The sequence below is a fragment of the Ornithorhynchus anatinus genome, chromosome 16, assembly GCF_004115215.2.
Source record: "Ornithorhynchus anatinus isolate Pmale09 chromosome 16, mOrnAna1.pri.v4, whole genome shotgun sequence".
Classification (NCBI taxonomy): Eukaryota; Metazoa; Chordata; class Mammalia; order Monotremata; family Ornithorhynchidae; genus Ornithorhynchus; species Ornithorhynchus anatinus.
In genome coordinates this window covers 12,818,324-12,843,056 of record NC_041743.1, presented here as the reverse complement: position 1 = coordinate 12,843,056, position 24,733 = coordinate 12,818,324, and the positions used below count along the sequence as shown (strand labels likewise).

The 24,733-nt window shown below is 43.9% G+C and overlaps 1 protein-coding gene and 1 non-coding gene across 2 annotated transcripts in view; one reads left to right on the top strand and one right to left on the bottom strand.

Annotated features, from left to right (window-relative positions):
* The window catches only part of PLA2G4A (phospholipase A2 group IVA), a 110,979-nt gene that overhangs the window by 45,840 nt on the left and 40,406 nt on the right, over positions 1-24,733 (bottom strand). The window contains exons 4-5 of the mRNA XM_001516265.4: positions 12,231-12,379; positions 9,965-10,078 (exon numbers count right to left, since the gene is read on the bottom strand). Coding sequence (XP_001516315.1) covers positions 9,965-10,078; positions 12,231-12,379 — 263 coding nt within the window. The remainder of the gene's footprint in view (positions 1-9,964; positions 10,079-12,230; positions 12,380-24,733) is intronic.
* LOC114817539 lies at positions 3,648-3,785 on the top strand. The gene has a single exon (XR_003765402.1). It is a non-coding gene; the product is annotated as a small nucleolar RNA SNORA7 (small nucleolar RNA).

The window sequence follows — 24,733 nt, the reverse complement described above, 5'->3', positions numbered from 1 at the left end:
TCCCTGAAGGGAGGAGAAGATTTTGTTTTTTTCAAAAGGAGATTTGTGGCTGGAAATGAAGAAAATAGGTTGAAAGAAAAATAGCAAGTGTGAGTAATTCACAAATAGGAGAAATACTGATGTTTCCCCTCTCCTCCCCTTTCTCTCTCTAGACTGTAAGCTCCTTGTGGGCAAGGATCATGTCTACCAACCCTTTTGTAGGGTACTCCCCCAAACACCTACTAAAGTGTTTGACACCGTAAGCACTCAGTACATATCACTGATTCAGTGAAAAAATGAGGCTTTCTCATTTCTTTTACTTTCCTGTTTATTTTAGAATGTCTCCCCCACTAGATTGTAAACTCCTTGAAAGCAGGGATCTTGTCAACTAACTTTTTTGTACTCACCTGAGTTCTTAGTAAGGTGCCCTGCACAAAAGAAATGCTCACTGATTGACTGATCAATTTTAAAAGGTCTTCCCAGTCACCTCCCTAGCAAGGGGTGAACGACAAGAATCTATATTATTTTTTACAGCTATTGGAAAAGATCAGTCCACAACCTCCCATGATAACACTTGATAATGCTCCTTTATGAATTCAGTTCTCCATAAATCATATTTTTAATATGTGCTTTGGTCAGAATGCAGTTAGGTTAACAAAGATTCATTCTTCCAAACATCTAGAGTTTGTTTCTTCGTTAATGCCACATAGCAAAGAAACTTTGTGCCTAGGCAAGTGGGGTTGGCAGAGGTGATTACTACAGTGAGACTTTTCCTTCATGGAAGGTTTTATGAGAATGTGAATCTACCATGTTAGGACACTGGGTATATATTATTTTGATCCATCTAAATCTCACAATTTAGTTTACCCCCTCCTCTACTGTCCTTGGCCATCTAGAGAATATAATAATAATGTTGGTATTTGTTAAGTGCTTACTATGTGCAGAGCACTGTTCTAAGCGCTGGGGGAGATACAGGGTAATCGGGTTGCCCCACGTGAGGCTCACAGTTAATCCCCATTTTACAGATGAGGGAACTGAGGCACAGAGAAGTTAATTGACTTGCCCAAGGTCACACAGCTGCCAAGTGGCAGAGCCAGGATTCGAACCCATGACCTCCGACTCCCAAGCCCGGGCTCTTGCCACTGAGCCACGCTGCTTCTCTAAAAAGCAGCATGGCCTAGTGGATAGAGCACCGGCCTGGGAGTCAGGACCTGAGTTCTAATTCCAGCTCTGTCACTTGTCTGCTGTGTGACCTTGGGCAAGTGACTTCACTTCTCTGTGCCTCAGTTACCTCATCTGTAAAATGGGGTTAAGACTGTGAGCCCCATGTGGGACGGGGACTGTGTCGAACCCAATTTGCTTGAATCCAGCCCAGCACTCAGTACAGAGCCAGGCATATAGTAAGCACTTAATAAATACCACAATCATTATTGCTATTATTAGAGGACAATAGCCACCATCTTTCATATATGCTTGGACACTTCAGTCCAACTTGTTACTTGGTCTTTTCTCCTTTTGTTAATAAAGCCCTAGGAATAGGTTCTCCTTGAACTCTCTTATCCAAGATGGGAAAAACAAAGGAGTCACTACTGAGAAAACAAGGGGGCTGGACTTTGAAAAGGGAATAGTCTCATCCCTTATATAGTAAATATTCTGTATGCACCCAAGAAGCAACACAGTGTTGTCCTGGCAGCCATGAAGTAATTTGGCTAGGAAGCACTGGATTTTCAAAGACAATTTGTGCTATCATTTCTTTTCAAGTGCTTGCCAAAAGTTAACATCATGTGTATTCAAGCCCTATAAAGCAATGTTTTTAAAAGGTGGATACTTTATCGGGGTTGGGTCTTCTTGGCCAAATAAGCTTATTGTTCTCTGTCCCACTGCACAGGGGTTGATGATAATTGTGAGGTTTTTTTTGTTCTTTTGTTTTTTAAATGGTATTTCTTAAGCACTTACTATTTCTCAGGCAGTGTTCTGAGTTGTTGGGGAGATACATGGTAATCAAGTTGGACACAGTCCATTTTCCACCTGGGGTTCACAGTCTTACCTAAAACACAACATGAGCAAGACTGAGCTCCTCATCTTCCCTCCCAAACCCGGTCCTCTCCCAGACTTCTCTATCACCGTGGATGGCACGACCATACTTCCCGTCTCTCGGGCCCGCAATCTCGGTGTCATCCTTGACTCGTCTCTCTCGTTCACCCCACACATCCTATCCGTTACCGAGACCTGCCGGTTTCACCTTTACAATATCGCCAAGATCCGCCCTTTCCTCTCCACCCAAACGGCTACCTTACTGCTACGGGCTCTCGTTATATCCCGGCTAGACTACTGTGTCAGCCTTCTCTCTGACCTCCCTTCCTCCTCTCTTGCCCCGCTCCGGTCTATTCTTCACTCCGCTGCCCGGCTCATCTTCCTGCAGAAACGATCTGGGCGTGTCACTCCCCTTCTTAAACAACTCCAGTGGTTGCCTATCGACCTCCGCTCCAAACAAAAACTCCTCACTCTAGGCTTCAAGGCTCTACATCACCTTGCCCCGTCCTACCTCTCCTCCCTTCTCTCTTTCTACCGCCCACCCCGCACGCTCCGCTCCTCCGCCGCCCACCTCCTCACCGTCCCTCGGTCTCACCTATCCCGCCGTCGACTCCTGGGCCACGTCCTCCCGCGGTCCTGGAACGCCCTCCTCCTCACCTCCGCCAAACTGATTCTCTTCCCCTCTTCAAAACCCTACTTAAAACTCACCTCCTCCAAGAGGCCTTCCCAGACTGAGCTCCCCTTCTCCCTCTACTCCCTCTACCACCCCCCCTTCACCTCTCTGCAGCTAAACCCTCTTTTCCCCCTTTCCCTCTGCTCCTCCCCCTCTCCCTTCCCATCCCCTCAGCACTGTACTCGTCCGCTCAACTGTATATATTTTCATTACCCTATTTATTTTGTTAATGAAATGTACATCGCCTTGATTCTATTTAGTTGCCATTGTTTTTACGAGATGTTCTTCCCCTTGACTCTATTTATTGCCATTGTTCTCGTCTGTCCGTCTTCCCCGATTAGACTGTAAGCCCGTCAAACGGCAGGGACCGTCTCTATCTGTTGCCAACTTGTTCATTCCAAGCGCTTAGTACAGTGCTCTGCACATAGTAAGCGCTCAATAAATACTATTGAACCATTTTTCAGATGAGGTAACTGAGAGGCAGAATCCCAGGTCACACAACAGACCAGTAGCATTGTAAACATGCTGGAGATTCATGGACTCTTTGAGGTAGATGTAATAAGAAAGATCATAAGAGTACATCACTTTACCTCTACCCAAGACTGTACCTAAACTCTCTGACAAAGAAAGGACCCCCCGCCACCAACACACATTTTTTTAAAAATCTCCTTATGCTACTTTAGAAGCATATTTGGGATTTCCCCATCCTCAGAGAAGAGATAGTTTTTTTTACATCTAGCCTAAATCCCATCCCATCACCTGCTATGGATCTCTAGCTCGGTCGTCAGCCAAATGGAAAGCAGGAGGCTGTTAGCAAGAACAGGCCTAGTTCCTGAATGCCACATATTTGAAAAATTGAACATAGCTATCACGTATTTAGCAATTCATGACTGCTTTTCTCCCTCCTAGTCTGTAAACTCCTCGAGGGCAGGAATTGTGTTTTTTACCTGTACTATATAGTTACCTCTCAGAGTCACACCTGGAGAGTTTCCGTCACTCTCCCAGTCTCGACTATGGGAGGGAGAGTCAAGCAGAGACCTGTCCATTCCATTCCTAGCTTGGACAGTGGCTAGTGAGTGGCAGGCCATCTGCTACAAGTCAAAACTCGCTGGGCAGCAGTGGCATGGGGGGAGTCGAGGGCGGAGACTCAGGTTTACTGTGTGGAAGGATGCAATGGTAAACCACTTCCATATTTTTACCAAGAAAACTCTTTGGCTCCACTACCAGAACGATTGCAGATGGAGGTGGGGGGTTCTGGGAGAGATGTATCCATGGAGTCGCTATGAGTCGGACACGACTCCACAGCATAAGACAACAACAACTATATAGTACAAAATGCTGAGTACAGTAAGCTGCACACAATAGATGCTCAATACCTGCGGGTGATGATGATAGCGGCATTTGAGAGAACAACCGTTTGGGCTTGATCTCACACCTTATTCTCTTTCTCTTACCTTTCCTCAAAGCCTCATTGAGCTCTCCCATCTCCATGCTTCAACAGTGGAAAGCTTACCTTGCCCGTGAGTTTTCGGCATTCTAAAACAAACGATCGGTCCAGAGCAAGATAATGTTCTACCCCAATGCCTAGTGCAATGCTTGGCATAGAGTAAGTGTTCTTCTTTAGACTCTAAGCTCATCGTGGGCAGGGAACATGTCTACCAACTCTGTTATACAGTATTTACTCTCCCAAGTGCTTAGTACGCTTAGTAAGCAGTCAGCGCAAACCCTAGAGACAGCCTGACCACCCAGCCTCATTCCTGAACGACTCTCATTTCTGAGTCACGGAGGGGAAGAAATGAAAGACAACGGTCAGCCTAAAAAGGTAAAGCTCTGTAGTCCTCGTGAGACGTAGGTATTTTTAACTTCTCAAAAAAAAAGATCCGAGACACTTGGGCTGGGGTAATGATAGGTTCACCCTTTCAGATGACTGGGGATTTGTTGGGGTTTTTTTTTATTCACCAAACCAAATTCATTCTATAAAAGGAAGGCAGAGTGACAAGGGACTCAGATGTCCCGTCCTGACTAATTTCAAAGGGCTAGCATTTCCCCTGTTCTTTAGAAGGCAGTCAGTTGTTTCAAGGCAATATTCCAAGTGCTTAGTGCAGTGTTCTGCACATAGTAAGCTCTCAATAAGTACAATTGAATGAATAAATGAATGAATATTAAAGATGCTACCATCTCCCCATCTAGAAAAACAAAGCCAGTACCTTCTGCGGTGGACCCCCTCAGAGAGAAGTCTCTTTTATCGGTGGCCACGAATAGCCGCAGTTCGTGAAATAAGGCTTAGGGGAGCACCCTCTATTATCAAATTGAGGGAGTTTTAAGAAGCAAGCCGCAACTTAGCTTCAAAGGGGCAGTCTATGGACACATTTAATTTGCCACCCAATCTTCCCAACTGCAGGATGACTTTGTTACCCTCAGGAGTCTGGATTGGAGCCAGGATGACCCAAGAGAAACCAAAATTTTCACTGAAGTCAACACAGGGAGAGAAAACAGGAAAGTGACTTGAAAGGAAATACATCATGAATATCCCTAATTGAAGCCCACTCAAATCTAACGCTCATTCAAGCACTTTTTATAGAACTAGTTAGTCAACGGGTGTTCAATACATGCTATTTTCTACTAATTGGGATCCCCACTTAACTGACCTAGGCAAGAAGACACCGTTGCCTACTGGGGATAGGAGAAGAGCACGCGTCTAATGGTCGGGAAGCATAAGCAGCCACCTATTCACTAACTCATCCAGCAACCATCATTCACTTAGTTTCCCTGAAATGGACCTTCGGGCTACCATCTTGCAAGGCCCTTAAGATTGCTCCTCCCTCGCGAGGACAGAAAGGGAACCAAATCAATCCATCAGTGGTATTTTTTTAACAGTACTCGTCAAGGGCTTACTATGTACCAGGACTGGACTAAGCGCTGGGGAGATAGGCAGTCCCCATCCACATGGGGCTTCTGGACTTAATCCCCATTTCACAGATGAGGTAACTGAGGCACAGAGAAGTTAAGTGACTTGCCCAACATCACACAGATGACGAGTGGTAAAACCAGGATTAAGATCCAGGTCCTCTGACACCAAGCCCATTCTCTTTCCTCTAGGCCACGCTCCTTCTCGCTTCCTATGTGCAGAGCACTGTACTGAGCACTTTGGGAGAGTACAGATCAAATGAGTTGGTTGAGGTTGATATGTCCCCTACCCAAAATCAGTCTACAGTCTAGGTGAGGAGATCTAAAGCCTGAAGCCTGACTCCTGAGCTGCTCCAACTTCTCTGACTCAGGTTTCAATGGAGATTCAAAGGGGAACAAGATGAAATGGGAGGCAGCAAAGACCAGACTAGTAATCAGGGCAAAGTGGAACTGAGAGGGTGAGGCCATACTGTCGTGGCCAGACCTTGCTCAAGATTTCTGACGCTTGCACCGATACCGCTCTAGTTCAGCTTTGTTTCATTCTTCATCTTTCCTCTTTCTACCAATTCCCCACCGCATCCTACCTCTCTCCATTTTAGTAGTTTTGCTTCTAGCAAACTCACTCAGAGCTTCCCCCCACCCAACACAGTTTCCTGTAAAAGAGCAAAGGAAAGGGGAACGGAAAGGTAAGGCAGGCTATGTTGCACTTCTCCGAAACCTACGATTGGATGTCTTCTTTTAGGTTTTTGGGGGTTTTTCAGGCACATACTGATTCTCTTTACGTTTTGTGAACCAGTGTTTATTTCCGAGGCTAGCTTTAGGTCATTTTCCAAAGCAGACGATGATGAAGGCAATTTGATCATTAAAATGCATAAGATTAAAATAATTTGAATGAGACAATATGTATGTCAGATTTTTAAAATATCAGGCTTTTTAGGCAAAGATTGACCGAATATTCCAATTCCGGAAGGACATTCAAACCATTTTGAACGATATCTTGCCACCCTAATTTTTCTACATCTTGCTGCCTCTCTGTCTCTCTCTTTCCTTTTCTTTTCTGCCTACGTCTCCTCCTCTCTCTTTTCCTCTTCTCTCTTTCCTTATCTGCTCATTTCCTCCCTATTTAACTCTCTTTGGCTTCTCGATCTGTCATTCTTGCTTTATGCCACTTGCCGGCTCTCTCTTGCTGTCTCTACTCCTTCCTCTGACTGTCTGACTGACTCTCTGACTATTTGTCCGTGGGGCTATTTCTTTGCCTTTCTGGCTGCCTGCCTGTCTTCCTACTGAAGAACACACACCCCTCTTGAAGTCGTGCCCACTGTCTCACTTTGAACTCTGAAAACTCAGGTCCCTGGGCTAGTCTGAATAAATCACGAAGCTTTGGTTTCCCGCTGTTTTCTAGAGATGTGGAAATTCATGAGCGGATACAGCTTCTAGACAGCGCCTATCTGTCTAAGTACAACACAATGGGTCCAAATTTGTGGGCACGTCAGCGGTGTCAGTAAAATGTGAGTACCACAGCACATGTTTTCTGTATTTTAAAGCCCTTCAGAAATACAACCCCTGCATTGACAATAGGTAAAAGGTTATGGGTTTTAGGAAGATGGATACCCATAAATGGAAGGTTGAGTTCATAACTGAGAGTTTGACTAATGTCTGTAAAGGACTCTTGCAGGAAAAGGTATGAAGTAATACTATTTACTCTCTCACATACACATGAAAAAAAATTATGTAACCTGTTTTAAATTCAGGAATGTAGAAAATCTGTCTTTAGCTCCGGGGGGTTACACACCTAAGCAAAGGAAATAGTTGGAGGGAAGGAAATGGATTTTTTTCCGCCTTATCATGCTTCAAAATCAGTTTCCATGTGTCACAGAGTGCAGAGATGATTAAAATGTGAAATTATGAGGAGGCCTAACCCATATCTTCAAGACCACAAGTGCTCAATACAAGTAGACACTTGTTTAAAGTGACCACCCAAGGAAACAGAAAGACCAAATGCTTCATGGAGGTTTGCTCATGGAAGCCATCACTAGATTGCTAGCCACTTGCCGCAAAGGCAACTATGCAGGAGAGGTTTCCACAGCGAAAATCACCTGGAGACTTTTTTCAGTATCTTTCCTTCCTCCCCTCCACCCACAGCGGCCCAGAGTAAAGGAAGGTATTTAGGGGTAGTCAGTGATTCATTCCAGGAAGTGTGTTTTCAAAAAAAAATTAAAAATGACCATTTTATACAAGGTGCTCTGTTGGCTTCCATCTCAGCCTAGTGGAAATCCAGGGACCTGGGTCCTAATCCCGGATTTGTCACCTATCATCTGTGCGACCTTTGGACACTTGGAAGTCACTCCACTCTCGGTTCCACAGCACTTACGTTCGTATCCAGAATTTATTTATTTCTACAAACGTCTGTCTCCCCTTCTAGATCGAAGCTCCTTGTGAGCAGGGAATTAGTCTAGCAACTCCACTGTACTGTACTCCCCCAAGTGTTTAGTACAGTGCTCTGTACACAGTAAGAACTCAATAAATACCACTGACTGTTTGACCTCGGGTAAGTCACTTAACTTCTCTGTGTCTTAGTTCCCTCATCTGTTAAATGGGGATTAAATATTTGTTCTCCTTCCCTCTTAGACTGTGACCTCAGTGTGGGACAGGGACTGAGTCTGATCTGATTGTATAGTATATCCCACATCATTCTACCATCAACCGAACAATGGTATTTATTGAGCGCTTATTGTGTGCAGACCACTGTACTAAGTGCTGAGGAGAGTACAATCTAGCAGAATTGGTAGACACATTCCCTGCCCGTGAATACTTAACAAATACAGTTTTTATTACATTGGACACTCTTTAAGACATTCACACTCTGAAATAAATTCATTGTGTTAGCTTATTCCATGAATTTTTGGTGTTTTGGGGGGTTTGGGGTTTTTTTAAAATCACCTAAAGGATTCTGGAGTTTCAGCACTTGGGTTTGATCTGATTCTAGCTGTGAGACTAGGTCAGGGTAAGGACAAGAGTGAGATTTCTGACGGTTATTCCCAGAAACCTCAGTGCTAGATTGGGAATATCTGTCTCTCTTAGCTGTTCGGTGGTTGTCGAAGCAGGTCACCTCTTCTAAAAAACCTCCTCTCACCACTTATATTTTCCTAATGCACTGATTGCCTTTCTCTTCTTCACTGTGGACAATTACTGAGCATCTGTTTTACATTGATATGTGTTTTACTCACATTAAAGGAATTACCCAAACTTTGTGCTGATGAATTCCTAAAGAAAAACAAGATCCGAATTATAATTAATCAAATCCACAACTTATAATGGTATTAGACTTTTTTTAAAGGCGCTCCATTTTTCCTTATTTGGAAGAATATCTAAATTTAACCCTGTGGAATTACAAAACGCAGAGGTGTAATAAACCCACCCAACTCAATGAACCTGATCTTAGCCATCCTCCAAAATACTGAGAAGTGACCGCTGAATCAATCATTCAAGCAATCAGGGATATTTAACGCTTCCTATGTGTACTGCACTGTACTAAGCGATGGGGAAAGTGCAATACAATTATGTTCATTCTGTTCTATTGTATTTATTGAGTGCCAACTGTGTGCAGAGCACTGTACTGAGCGCTTTAGTATAACTATGTTGGTAGACGTGCTCCCTGTCCACAAGGAGCTTACAGTTTACAGAAGGAGATAGACAACAAAACGAATTACATCTATGGGAAGTAGTTGAGTATGAGGATAAATTTATAAATACTTTGAGACTGGGGTGAATATCAAGGTGCTTAAGGGATACACAGCCAAATTCCTAGGAAAGAGCACGGGCTTGGGAGTCAGAGGATGTGGGTTCTAATCCTGGCTCTGCCACTTGTCAGTTCTGTGACTTTGGGCCTTAATTTCTCTGTGCCTCAGTTACCTCATCTGTAAAATGGGGATGAAGACTGTGAGCCCCATAGGGGGCAACCTGATTACCTTGTATCTGCCCCAGCGCTTACAACAGCGCTTGGCACCTAGTAAGCTCTTCACAAATACCCTTATTGTCATTATTATAGGTGAAGCAGAGCGGCAGCTTAGATAGGGAAAATGTGGGCTTAGTTGGGAAAACATGTCAGTAGAGATGCAATTTACTGAGTATATTCTGAGTTTTTACCGGTGGATATGGTTCAGCTGATGGATGAACATTTCTTGACCTAGACCTTGAGGATGTTACTACTGAAGCACTTTGGAGACTTGCTAAAAATATTCAACTTCAATATCACCCAGATGGCATGTGAGAATCAATTTCAGAACCCATCTGACTTCCACATCGTGAAACATTTCAATCTGCCCCATGTAAAATTCAAAGCGAGGTTATGAAATCCAGTTTGGTTCTTACTTCATTGAAGATGAAGGGGACTTCTTTTTTCTCTCCGACTTTCATGGAGGATATTGGAAATGTTGCCGTGCCCAGTGTTTCATCCATAACGTAGTTGGCATCCATTAAAGTAATCTGTAGAAAAGACAAATTAGAACACAACTCTCCATCTTTAACTTGCTGTTGAGTCTTAATGAATCCCTTTAACAACTTGCTTGGGTTTCCTATGTTTGGGTCAGACATGAATGAGAATGTTTAATTGTTCTCTGAGAACGTGACTACCAACTCTGTTGTACTCTACTCTTCCGAAGTGTTTCGTATGGTGCTCTGCGTACAGTAAGGGCTCAATAAGAAGTAGCGTGGCCTAGTGGATAGGAAAAGGGCCTGGTAGTCAGGAGGACCTGGGTTCTAATCCATTATTTGCTACTTCTCTGCTGCATGACCTTGGGCAAGTCACTTTCAGCACTCTGTGCCTCAATTGCCTCATCTATAAAATGGGGGTTAAGACTGTGAGCCCGATGTGGGACAGGGACTTCGTCCAACCTGATTAATTTGTATCTGCCCCAGTGCTTAGTGCAGGCCCTGACACCTAGTAAGCACTTAACAAATACCAAAAAAAAATAAATAAATACCATTGACGATAACAACAATTGAATGATTGATAGATTGGCTTCCAACAAAGGAGAGAAGAGAGTGCAACATTAGATGTTTTGTTGAAGACAATGCGGAGGCATTTCCATGTTCCTTTGAGTCCCCACGCCTCTCCCCATCAATCGTATTTGTTAATTACTCACTGTGTGCAGAGCACTCTTCTAAGTGCTTGAAAGAGTACAGTAGAACAGATTAGGTAGAAACAATCCCTGCCCTCAAGAAGCCAGTGGGAAAGACAGACATTAAAATGAATTATAGACAGAAATAGCCGTGTATAAGGAAATGTACTTAAGTGCTGTAGATTAGGGACTGGGAAAGTTAGGTCCACAATTTGACTGCTGTATGACCTTGGGCCAGTCATCTAACTTGTCTTTGCCTCCATTTCCTCATCTATAAAATGGGGGGGGGGGGGTCTAATATATATACTCCCTTTTATTTAGATTGGGAGCTCCATGTCTGAGCTGATTGTTTTTTATGGTATTTGTTAAGTGCTTACCTTGTGTCAGACACTGTGCTATTGCATTGTATCTAACACTACACTTAGTAGTCTGTTTGGAACATCGTAAGCCCTTAACACAAACAATAATTATTATTCCTTCCCATGCAAAGTTAAATAAGATGGTCACAATTTGAAAAGGATATTCTTTTTCATGGTATTTGTTAAGCATTTATAAGGTGCCAGGCATTGTACTAAGCTCTGGGGTTGTCACGTTGGATAGAGTTCCTGTCCCACATAGGACTTGCAGTCTCAATCTCCATTCTACAGATGAGATAACTGAGGCCCAGAGAGATTAAGTGACTTGCTCAAGGTCATTTTACGATATTAGAATTTGCATTCCAGGCACCCCCATCTCCCAGAGAGGACATGAGCAATGTAGAGGCAGAGAAACTCTCTTTTCAATTCCCTCCCATTTCCTCTGCTGGAAACCAGTCAAAACTATTGGAAGAAAATCTCTTCTCAGAGGTGATCTCCACTGAATCAGGATGCTTCAACTATTCCTGGGAAAACTGTCAGTCAAAAGTGTAAGAGCAGCCAGCCTCAATATTCGCTACCCTGGGGTTTAAATTTGAGTGCAGAGTCTAGCCTTGTTGTTTTTTTAATTATCGTGGTACTTGTTAAGCACTTATTATGTGCCAGGCACTGTTCTAAGCAGTGGAGTACATATGAGATGATCAGATTGGACACAGTCCCTTCCCACATGGGGCTCACAGTCTTATTCCCCATTTTACAGATGAGGTGACTGAGGCACCGGAAGTTAAGTGACTTGCCTAAGGTCACACTGTAGACGAGTAGTGAAGCCGGGTTCTCTGCCTCCCAGTTCCATGCTCTATCCACTATGCCGGGCAGCCTCTCCAAGTTTTTATTGCTTGGTCTGCCCACGATGAAGAGGGGAGACAAAGACAGGACTGGTAATTCTGGTGCAACAACCAGTCAAACCTTCAGACAGAGCTGCAAAGGGGAATGTCTCTCTTTATTGCTGAACTGTACTTACCAAGCGCTTAGTACAGCGCTCTGCACACAGTAAGCGCTCCAGAAATACGACTGACGGAATGAGTGAAAGAACCACCCACAGCACCTTCTGGTGACTAGTTCAGTAACATGCCCCTTGCCGATCCATCTTCTCTTTCGATTTACCTCCAAAATATTCTCCAGGTTGGGATCCAAAATGAATTCAAAAGTTTCATTCCACACGGGATTCACATTATTGTTGAAGTGTCTCGTTCGTTTTCTGCTGTCCGGGGTCGAAGAGATGAAAAGTTCCACATAGGGATCGGGGGTGTCAACTGTACCGAATCAATACAAAAGGAATCTTAGAACAGATATTTAAGTAAAATGTTATGAACAAAAAGATACACAGTCACAGTGTCCCGTGAGGTTCACAGTCTGAGTAGGAGCAAGAACGGGAACTGAATCCCCAGTTTACAGATGAGGAAACTGAGGTACAGAGAAGCTAGGTAACATTCATTCATTCAATAGTATTTATTGAGCGCTTACTATGTGCAGAGCACTAGACTAAGCGCTTGGAATGTACAATTCGGCAACAGATAGAGCCAATCCCTGCCCACTGACGGGCTCATGGTCTAATCAGGGGAGACAGACGGACAAAAACAAGACAACATAATCACGATCGATAGAATCAAGGGGATGGACACCTCATTAACAAAATAAATAGGGTAATAAAAATATGTCCAAATGAGCACATCGCTGAGGGGAGGAGAAGGGAGAGGGTAACTTATCCAAGGTCATACTGCAGCCAAATGGCTGAGCAGAACTAGAACCCAGGTCCTCTGGCTTTCAGGCTCTTCCTACAAGGCCTGCTGTTTCCCAGGCTGGACACATCATCAGTGAATTCAAGAGAACATTTTGGCAATTTAAAATGAGGTGACCGTTCACCGCTCGTGTAGACAGCTATCTTCCCTGTTTCACAAGCTCATAATTTAGGCATCATCGTCAACCGTGAGCTAAGACTGTGAGCCCCATGTGGGACGGGGACTGTGTCCTACCTAATTCACCTGTATCTACCTACCCTAGTGGTTAGAAAAGTGTTTGACACTTAGTAAGCACTTACCGAATACCATAAAAAACTGATCTCTCTCATTCAACCCACCCATTCAATCTGTCACCAAATCTCCCTTCACCTTTAACTTTCACAACATCTCTAGGATTCACTTTCCTCTCCATCCAATCTGCTGGCACGCCAGTCCAAGCACTTATCGTATCCCGCCCCGATTACTTCATCAGCCTCCTCTCTGATCTCCCTGCCTCCAATCTCTTCCCTCATCAGTCCATACTTAACTCGGCTGCCTGGATCATTTTCCTAAAAAAAAATTCAGCCTATGTCCCCGACTCCTCAAAAACCTCCGAAGGTTTCTCATCGTCCTCTGCACCAAACAGAAATTCCTCACTATCATCTTAAGGCACTCGTCAGCTCTCCCCCTCCTACCTCACCTGGATAATCTCCCACTACATCCCAGCCCACACACTTCACTCCTCTAATGCCAACCTAATCTCTTTACCTAAATCTTATCTTTCTTACCACCAACCTATTACCCACATCCTTCCTGTGGCCTGGAGCTCCCTCCCCCTTCACATGTGACATTCTCCCCACCTTAAAAGTCTTCTTAAAATAATATTTCCACCAAGAGGCCCTTCCCTGGGCCCTCGTTTTCCCTCCTTCTCCCTTCTGTGTCGCCTATGAACTGAGATCTGTCTGTACCCTTTAAGCACTTGATATTCACCCCACCCTCAGTCCCACAGCACTTACGTACATATCCTTACATCCTGCCATTTCTCCTATTTGTATTTATATAAGCATCTTCTCTGATCCTCTAGACTGCAAACATTTTGTGGGGAGGGATCGTTCATTCATTCATTCATTCTCTTACTGTGTGCAGAACATTATACTAAGCATTTGGGAGAGAACAGTAGAACAGTAAACAGACACATTCCCCGCCCACAATGAGCTTAGATTCTATATCATTTTCACCAACCTTAATATACTGTACTTTTCCAATTATTAAGTACAGTACTGGGCACACAGTAAGCACTCAATAAATACCACCGATTGGCTGATTAACTCAAGGTGGGACTCTCATTTTATGGATTAGAGGGACAAGAAAGAATATAACAGCCTAATGAACGATCCCCTCCTCGTCACAAAACTGATTTAGCACCACTTTTTCAAGGCAAGATAATCCACTTGACTGGATCTCTTCCAAGGCAAAGGACCATGTCTTTCTTTTACAACTTCACAGATGCCTGGTATGATGCTCTGAACACAGAGGGACGCTCAGTAGGTAGTGCTGACTAACGGATGGACTTTGAATCTTGATAGCGCAGCTACGGGAAGGGATGATCTTTGCCTGGCACCCCAACTCATCAATCACTCCATCAGTGGTATTTGTTGAACACTTAATCTGTGTAGAACACCGTACTAAGCACTTGGGAGGGTACAGTACAATAAATAGGGTGGTCAAGGTCCCTGATCCCTGGCCCCAAGGAGCTGTGACTTCTGCTTTTCCCTCTTCGTAATTTTGACTGTACAGAACCTTTCATCTACAGTTTCTCAGCATGATGTAGTAAATAGAGCACGGGCCTGGGAGTCAGAAGGTTATGGGTTCTAATTCCTGCTTCACCACTCGTCTGCTCTGTGCCCTTGGGCAAGTCACTTAACTTCTCTGCTCCTCAGTTACCTGCTCTGTAAAAGAGGGATTAAGACTGTGAGCCCCAGGAGGGATATGGACTGGGTCCAACCTGATTAACAAATGCCATAAAAAAAATGAGTGGCAGAGTTGGGATTCAAACCCAGGTCCTCTGATCCCCAGGCCCACGCTCCTTCCACTAGGTCATGCAAGTGTAGCTCCTATTTGGCCTACACTAATCAAGGGCAATGGGGCAACTGGCGGTACCTCATAGTACGGAGCTCCGGTCCTTCTTTACCATGCAAAAGAAAGCCACTGACCCAGGAAAGGTGCCATCCGGGGATTGAGGCTTTGACCAGAGGCTGAAATGAGCTGACTAGAAATGCCCAACCCGCACAGTCCGCTCCTCTGCCGCTAACCTCCTCACTGGGCCTCGTTCTCACCTGTCCCCCCGTCGACCCCTGGCCCGAGTCCCACCTCTGGCCTGGAATGCCCTCCCTCCTCACATCCACCAAACTAGCTCTCTTCCTCCCTTCAAAGCCCTACTGAGCCCTCACCTCCTCCAGGAGGCCTTCCTGCACTGAGCCCCCCTTCTCCTCTTCTCCTCCTCCCCTCCCCATCGCCCCAATTCCCTCCCTCTGCTCTACCCCTTTCCCCACCCCGCAGCACTTGTGTATATTTGTACAGATTCATTATTTTATTTTATTAATGATGTGTAGATATCTATAATTCTATTTATCTATTTTGATGCTATCCATGCCTCTCTACTTGTTTTGTTTCGTTGTCTGTCTCCCCCTTCTAGACTGTGAGCCCGCTGTTGGGTAGGGATGCTCTCTATCTGTTGCCGAATTGTACTTTCCAAGCGCTTAGTACAGTGCTCTGCACACAGAAAGCGCCCAATAAATACGATTGAATGAATGAATGAAAGGTGAGGTAAAATCACTCACTCAACACCCAGGTGTCCTCTAGGTATGCAGTGAATGAATCTAGAAAAAAATGTACAGAAAAGGTGTTTGTCTTTTTCTAAAATTGATGTTTTACTTAATGCATAATCTGGAACTGTTTGGTACTATCGAAAGAGGTCCCCGATTTAAAGATTACAGAGTTAGAGAGATTACAGTTGCCTTGTTTCATTTTCTCACGCTGATAATTACCAGATCATTAGCATCAACCCCCAGAGCCTTAATAAGAATAAAAATGGGTTGCTGTGGAAACCCACCTTTTATTTGTCTAAAATGTTGCCCGTCTCCAGTTTCTCAGACAATATACAAACATTTTAGCTAGAAAGAGGATAACAACTTTGCATATCAGTGAAACAAAAGTGAAAAGTGAAGAGCAGCACTGCGTGTGATAAGCCTCCAGCACTAGGAGTCAAGGTCTGCTAAGGTCTGCTCTGTTACCTTAGGCAAGACACTTAACTTCCCTGTGTCACGTTTTCAATCAATCCTGATATTTGTTCAGTAGTTTCTGACTCTCAGGCTCATGCTCTATCCACTATTTTTGGGGTGCAGAGTTTACTGTGCATGTTACTGAATGCTTGGGAGAGTATGATATAACACAAACATTCCCTGTTCACAATGAGCTTACAGTCTAGAGGGAAAGGTAGACATTAATACGAATAAATAAAATCACTATATGTACACAAGTGCTGTGGGGCTGGGAAGGGGATGAATAAAAGCAGCAAGTCAGGGTGACATAGGAGGGAGTTGAATAAAAGGAAAAAAAGAAATTAGTCCGAAAAGGCCTTCTGGAGGAGATGTGCCTTCACTGAGGCACCGAAGGGGGAAAGAGAAAGTCCCTGTCAGACATGGAGGGAGGGCGTCCCAGGCCAGAGGCGGGACGTGGGCGAGAGGTCGACGGCGAGATAGATGAGACTGAGGTACGGTGAGAAGTTTGCCATTAGAGGAGTCAAGAGTGCAGGCTGGGTTGTAGGAGACTAGCAAGGTGAGGTAGGTGGGGGCAAGGAGAGCGAGTGCTTTAAGGCCAATGGTAAGGAGCTTCTGTTTGACGTGGAGGTGGATGGGCGACCACTGGAGGTTCTCGAGGAGTGGGGAAACATGGCCTGAACGTTTCTGTAGACAAATGATCTGGGCACCGAAGTGAAGTGTGGACTGGAATGGGGAGAAACAGGAGGCTGGGAGGTCAGCAAGGAGCCTGATGCTGTAATCAGCTGGCATAGGATAAGTGCTCGACTCCACTGGTTCCAGGGATGTGTCCCTTTCACTTGATCTGCTTGCCTGGGAAGCAGCCGGGATCTCCCTAGTGGATAAAGCTTGGGCCTGGGAGCCAGAGGACCCGGGTTGTAATCCTGGTTCGCTCTGTCACTCGCTTGCTGTGTGTCATTTAACTTCTCTGTGCCTCAGTTTCCTTTAATACAAAATGGGGATTCAATACTTGTTCTCCCTCCTACTTAGACTGTGAGCCCCATGTTGGACAGGGACTGGCCTGATTAAATTGTTTCTAGCTCATTTCGGGTAGGGAACCTGTCTACCAACTATTATATTTTACTCTCCCAAGGGCTTAGTGATTATAAATAACCAGTGATTGACTGATTATCCAGCCCAGCACTCGGTAGAGTGCTTGATATATAGTAGTAATAATAATAATAATGGCATTTATTAAGCACTTCCTATGTGCCAGGCACTATATTAAGTGCTGGGGCAGACACAAGCAAATTGGGTTGGGCACAATCTCTGTCCCATATCAATCCTCATTTTACAGATGAGTTAACTGAGGCACAGAGAAGTGAAGCAACTTGCCCAAGTTCACGCAGCAGGCAAGTGGCAGAGCTGGGATTAGAGCCCATGACTCCCAGGCCCGTGCTCTCTCCACTACACCAGATCTTCAACAGATACCATTTAAAAAAGAGGGAGAGAGAGAGCAAGATGATTTCAGCCTGGGGCAGAAGAGGTGACCTTTGTCCAAGGCAGAATAATTTGCAGAAAATATGCTTCTAGCCACACTCTCACATGCTCATCTAAAAGCTGTTGGAGATTACACTCTGTTAATAGAAGTTTCTTTAGTTGAAAAAAGATCATATTTAGTCAACTTTTCTGAAAATGTGAATTTCAGTGAAGAGTTGGCGGCACTAGGCCGCATGAGCTCGATCTAATCTGATCTCGGGAGCTCAACAGGTCTGGCCTTGGCTCCCGTTTGAATGGGAGATTTCCCGTGATCTTAGGTGCTGACTCCCTGCCTGGAGGCCAGGGAAGGACCAGGTACTCTCTAGATGTCCCTTTCAGCTTGGTGATCCAATAATAACACTGATTATCATTATGGGATTTATTCAATGCTTACTACAAGCCAAGCACGGTTCTAAGCACAGGGTAGATATAGGATAATCGATTCAGACATAGTCCCTTTTCCAAAAGGGACTCACAGTCTCGATACAAGGGAGGTCAGGCATTTCATCTCCATTTTATGGATGAGAAAACTGGGTTCCAACGTCATGCAGCGGGAAAGGGAAACCAGGATTAGGAGCCAGGACTTCTCTGACTCCCAGACCCTTGTTCTTTCCACTAGATCACGTTGTATTTGTTAAGCGCTTGCTCTGCGCCTGACACTGAACTGAGCATTACCTTGAAGTAAAAGGAAACACTCTCTGGAGTCCCCAACTGTATTTGTAGAACGGTGTGGCCTGGGAGTGGAAATAGCATGGACCGGGGAGTCAGAGGCCTGGGTTCTAATCCCAGTTCTGCCAATCGCTGGCTGGAATTTAGGGATTTTGAAACAGGGTGTGCTCTTTCCAAAAGACAAGGTGGCTGCCGTGAAGGGTAATTTAAAGGTTGATACAGGAGGGAGTCACGGGGAACTAGAAATGCATAAATAGCAATGTTAATAAGAATAATGGTATTTGTTAAGCACTTACCATGTGCCCAGACACTGTACTAAGTGCCGGGGTGGATACGAGTAAATCGGTTGGACACAGTCCCTGTCCCATATGGGACAGTCTTAATCTCCATTTTACAGATGAAGTATGTGAGGTACAGAGAAGTGAAGTGACTTCCCCAAGGTCACACAACAGACAAGTGGTGGATGCGGGATTAGAACCCATGACCTTCTGACTCCCAGGCCCGTGCTCTATCCACTTGGCAACACTCCTCTTGCTACAGCAGACAGATGGTTCTTTGTCTAACCGGAAGCCAGACAAATAGTTACCCTGGTATAAAGGCATTTGCAGAGATGCCTCAGTAAGGATGTCCACAGTCATCTGTTCTACAAAGTCCTCTTCAGATATAAGACCTCGGTTACACCGTTCCTGCTCTCTATTCCCCCCCCACCCTACCCGTCTTCTGGGGGGGGGGGGGGAGTTAATCTACAAACTTTTGCTTTTGGAAGCATATTTCTTCACTTTTCAAAGGTAGATGAACCTGCGAAGTATGGAAGTCAGTTCGAAAGACAACAGGAGAGAGTTTAGCAAAGTTCACACCCTCTATCACACCATATCAGATGAGTTTACAAAACAAACCTATTATAGTCTGGAAATGAGAAAATAGTGAAAAGACGAGGATGTTCGTGTGCAGTACAGAAAGGGAAGCGATTAGAAAAATGATTCAGGGGTATGTATGGCCATTCAAGAAATAACCAAAATCCCTTTTGGTTTCGGCTAAACTAGACTTCTATTCACTATCTCACTGCCTCTTATCTGGATGGGGAACAAAAATACCTGTGCTATCTGGATGTGAAGGAGAATATCTGTGGAATGTTAAATACTCTTTTTTCTCCTTCTGGGAAACTGCATGGAAAAGATATGAAAGAATAAAAAGTTTGGGTTTTTTTTTAAATCTGAGATGAAAGAATTTTATCTAGGCTTCTTTCTTCAATTAAAATTACCTTTATGGCCCCAGTGCAATTTTTCTGAGGGCAGGTATGATTCAGATGAAGAGAGATTTCATTAGAGCAGGAAATCTATCCATGGATGAGATCCTTTTTGGTATTCTTCAATAACTATCAGCCTTAACTACTTGAGGGCTGAGATCCTTTCTACAAAATCTGTTGTGTACTTTCCCAAGTGCTGTGTGTACTCTGCACACAGTAAGCGCTCAGTAAACACCACTGATAGACTGACTGATTAACATACTACAATTCTCTGGCTGTAGAGAAAGAGCATATCTTCTAAAGTTTAGACTATCAAAGTGATACCAGAAACACAGGGTTAAAAGTCAGAATTGTTAAATGAACTGAATGGAAAGCACATGGGGTTAGGGTAGGGATTTTGTTTTTAACAGATTTCAAAAGGGTCCAGAAAGTGTGGTATACATCTGTGGGCTTTCTTACCTGGGGTTTGTCTGTCTGCTTAGCCAGCTTTCAAAGAGGCCGTGTCTTAAAGGTAAATTTCTCTTCTGATTTGTAAGAAGCCAACTTGACTTGGGCCACGGTTTATATTGTATCAAATGGGCATTACTTTTCTCAGATAGGGTTAATGATAATGATGATGGTATTTGTTAAGCGCTTACTATGTGCCAAGCACCGTTGTAAGAGCTGGGGTAGATACAAGGTAATCAGGATGTCCCACGTGGGGCTCATAGTCTTAATCCCCATTTTCCAGATGAGGTCACTGAGGGACAGAGAAGTGAAGTGACTAGCCCAGAGCCACACAGCAGACAAGTGGGAGACCCAGAATTGGAACCCACGACCTCTAACTCCCAAGTCTGTGCTCTTTCCACTAAGCCACATAAATGTGAGTTTTGCCATTTGAAAAGAAGGTGTGATCTAGTGGATAGATCCAAGGCCTGGGAATCGGAGGATTCTAATGCTGGCTCCACCGCTTGCCTGTTCTGTAACCTTAGACAAGTCACTTAACTTCCCTGTGCGTCAGTCTCCTCATCTGTGGAATGGGAATTGAGAACCTGTTCTCTCTCTCACTTAGACGGTGAACCCCAAATAATAATAATAATGGTATTTGTTAAGCGTTTACTATGTGCCACGCACTGTACTAAGAGCTGGGGTGGATACAAGGAGATCGATTTGGTTACAGTCCCCGTCCCGCTTAGGGCTCCCGGTCTTATTCCCCATTTTACAGATGAGGTCACTGAGGCACAGAGAAGTGAAGTGACTTGCCTAAGGTCACATAGCAGAAAAGTGGCGGAACCAGGATTAGAACTCACGACGTTCTGATTCCGGGGTCCGTGCTCTGTCCGTTAGGCTGCTTCCCATACAACCTACTACATACACTTCCCATCCTCCAGGTGCGACAGGGATTGCGTCTGTCCTGACTGTCTCATATCCAGCCCAGTGCTTGGCACATAGTAAGCGCTTAACAAATATCACAGTTATTATTACCGCCCGTGACGTTACGCTGAAAGCACGTGTTCAGTTATGAAAGGGGTAACATCATGTGTCATCTCCCTCAGTCCCGTGAAGGGGCTGGGTCAAAAGGTGTGCCTTGAAATAGTTACTCACCATGAAATTGCTTTCCATGTACAGACCACTAGAAGATAATTGCTAGCAGGCATATTAAAAATGGAAAACTGATGGGCGGATACCATAAAACTCGCCAAAACATTAGTAAACCGAGACTCACCATCGACCACAACCTGCAGGTCGATACTGGGAAAGTGTTTATGATTCAGGGGAAGATCCTTTAAGGCGGCAGATGGCTGGGGTTCAATCTGAGAGTCCTGTGAGATCCATCGATCAATCAATCGGATTTACTGAGCACTTTCTGGGGGCAGAGCACTGTTCTAAGCACTTGGGAGAGTACAATATAACGATATAACAGGCGCATTCCCTGCCCACAGTAAGATTACAGTCTAAGAGGGGAAACAGACATTAATATAAATAAATAAATAAAGGATATGTACATAAGCGCTGTGGGGCTGAGGGGATGGGGAATAAAGGGAGCAAATCAGGATGACACAGAAGAGAGTGGGAGAAGAGGAAATAAAGGCTTAGTCAGGGAGGGCCTCCTGGAAGAGATGTGCCTTCAATAAGGTTTTGAAGGTGGGGAGAGTAATTGTCATATATGAAGAACTGAACTGAAGATCCCTCTTAATACTGATGTTATGGAGCTTTTTCAATGGTGGATAATGGTGAAGCGAGCTCTACATACAGAATGAGAAACCTGAAATATCGGTTTTTGGATGCTGGCCAAGATTTTACTATGAACTTCCAAAGTAGCCATAAAGGGTTCCTTCTGAGTGACGATAATTCCAATCGACCAGCCAGAGAACAAGTCAGTTCAGTCCCTTCACTTGGATCTACTCAGTTCTTCAAGAATAGGAATTATATCATTATTATTCTGGTACGTGCTAAGTGCTTACTATGCGTCAAGCACTGTTCTAAGCTCAGGGGCGAGGACAAGATTATCAGGTTGGACAGAGTCCCCAACATACATGGGACTCATAGTCAAAGTGGGAGGGAAAATAGGCATAGAATCCTCACTTTACGATTGAGGAAACTGAAGCACAGAGAAGTCGAAAGACTTGCCCAAGGTCACAAAACTAGCAAAGCTATTCAGGTTGGACACAGTCTCCATCCCACATGGGGCTCACATTCTTAATCTCTACTTTACAGATGAGGGAACTGAGGCACAGAGAAGTTAAGTGACTTGTCTGAGGTGTCACACAGCAGATATGTGGCAGAGCTGGAATTAGAATCCGGGTCCGTGCTCTTTCTACTGGGCCATGCTATTTTAATATCACCTCTCTTCACTCAAGGCTCAAAAAACCCAGAAACTGGAAAGGAAATAGCACTGTATACCTGATGAGAAAAAAGGGCTTTCGAGATAAGTGGACTCGATCCTCCTTTGCTGCCCACAGAGATGTAAAGGTCACCTGCTTGACAGGTAAGACCATGCTCATTAAAACAAAACTGTGCCATTATTAATTCCCATCACGGTTTTTATCAGATATTCATTAGTGCTTTGCAAAGTCAAGATTATTCCTTTGAACAATCTATTTTCAAAAACTGTTTTCCAATAAGTAAAGCCGCTACGCAGGATAGCTATGTCCTATTCTGGCTCCTCACATTCTGAAAAAGATTTAACCGAAGGTCACTCAATGACGGCATTTTACACCTATTGTTCTTTCCTGTTCTGTCGGGGTTGATTTCATTTATGCCGTCCAGTTGCCAGTGTCCCACCTCTAAAGTAGTTCTCCTCTGATGAAACATAGGGAACTCCTTTCAAAGAGTGTAGTTTATAAACGGCAACAATAAGAAAAACTAAGAGAAATGCAAAGTTCATCCACGTGGATTTTTCAGGAAAGAAGTAGTGGCAGACAACGGTGAAGCGAGCCGCTCATGCAGCACAAGCCTGATGTGAAAATCATCTCTGACGTAGGAAATGTGGTTTAAGATTCTGTTTGAAAGATCACGGAGAACTTTCAAAGAATTTATATTTTCACTGTTGCAGGTGAGCAATTCAGAATGAGTTAGAGCATCAGCATTGCTATTTAAAATCCCAATACCACGTCAACCTTGACTGTGTGGGTTTTCTCAGCTGATTAACAACCAGTGCAGTTAGAAAAAAGAATTCATTTTAAAGTTCTAAATGAAGTGAAATCTTCTAGACTGTAAGCGCACCGTGGGGAGGAATGGATCTACCAACTCATATACTGCACTCTCTCAAGCACTTAGGACAGTGCTCTGCACAAGGAAACCACTCGATAAATTTGATTGATTGATCGACTGAAGTAAAAGTTCACAAAATCCTCTTGGAGATTCCATCAACTTTTTCCCCACACTTCAGAGTACAGCAAGTCACACTTAGATAAAAAATGTTTTAACAATTGGGTTTGTGATATTTCCAAGAGCCAAATCCTCCCTGTCACTCCTTGCAGGGATAACTAATCAGCACTGAAAGTCTCCAAAAAACTAAAAGTTACAAATCGACAAGTCTACACCTAGAATTAAAACGAAAAGATGGAAAATAGGCAAGAAAGAAGCAGTAAATCTTTCATTCAGTAACGGGTGTTCTAAAAGAATAACAGATAGATGGGAGCTGACCAAAGACTAGAAAATGGCAAAGCTTGAAGGCATGATGTTTTCTATTATTGTTAAGAGCGCTAATTATATAAATTATTTCAGTTGAGCATGCGAATATTTCCTAAAATAAGAATCTGAAATAGCAATGAGTTATCTAGCTGAGGTCTTCGTGGGTGGCACGGGAAGACAGCTAGATTGTAAGCTTCCGGTGGACAGGAAATGGATCTACCAGCTCTGTTGTGTTCTGCTCTCCCAAGCTCTCTGCACACATTAAACCCTTAATAAATACCACTGATGATAACTACATTAAGAAACCTAACAGTTTTTGCCATTCTATCCTTTTATAACAACTTCCCATCAATCATGAAAAGCAATGTGGCCTAGTGAAACGAACATGGGCCTGGGAATCAGAGGGCATGGGTTCTAATCCCACCCCTGCCCACCTGCTGTGTGATCTTGGGCAAGTGGATTAACTTCTCTGTGCTTCCGTTTCCTCCTCCCCCAATTGGGGATTCAATACCCATTCTCCTTCCTATTTAGATTGTAACTGTGACTGTTTCCGACCTGATTATCTGGTTCTTACTCCATGGCTTGGTGTATAGAAAGTCCTTAACAAATACCACAATCATTTCTAGGCAGTGAAAACGGAAGCACAAAAAATTCAGTCGCGTGATATTTTTGTATACTCTTATAAAGGCTAGAAACATTCTCAATTTTATCTTTTGGGTATTTTAATTTATATTCACTGGTACTGAAAAATAAATATAAGTTGATGCAGTCCATCTTCTCTTCTCTGCAGGGCTCTTTATGTTCTTTAACACTGCAAGTAAATGGATCAAACTACTCTTTTCTTGCTAACATTATACATTCTATACTAATTACATATATCGTGCAGATAGATATTTACTGTTGTTTCAAAAAACATATCCTTGCTACTCTGAAGATGAACAAACAGTACGCACAGTACCGAATGTTCTCAACAAAACTGCTGAAAGAGATGGTGACATTCTGTGAACTAAAGTACTGCTAAGGTAATTAAAAAATGATGAACAAGACCAACATTCAGTTTGG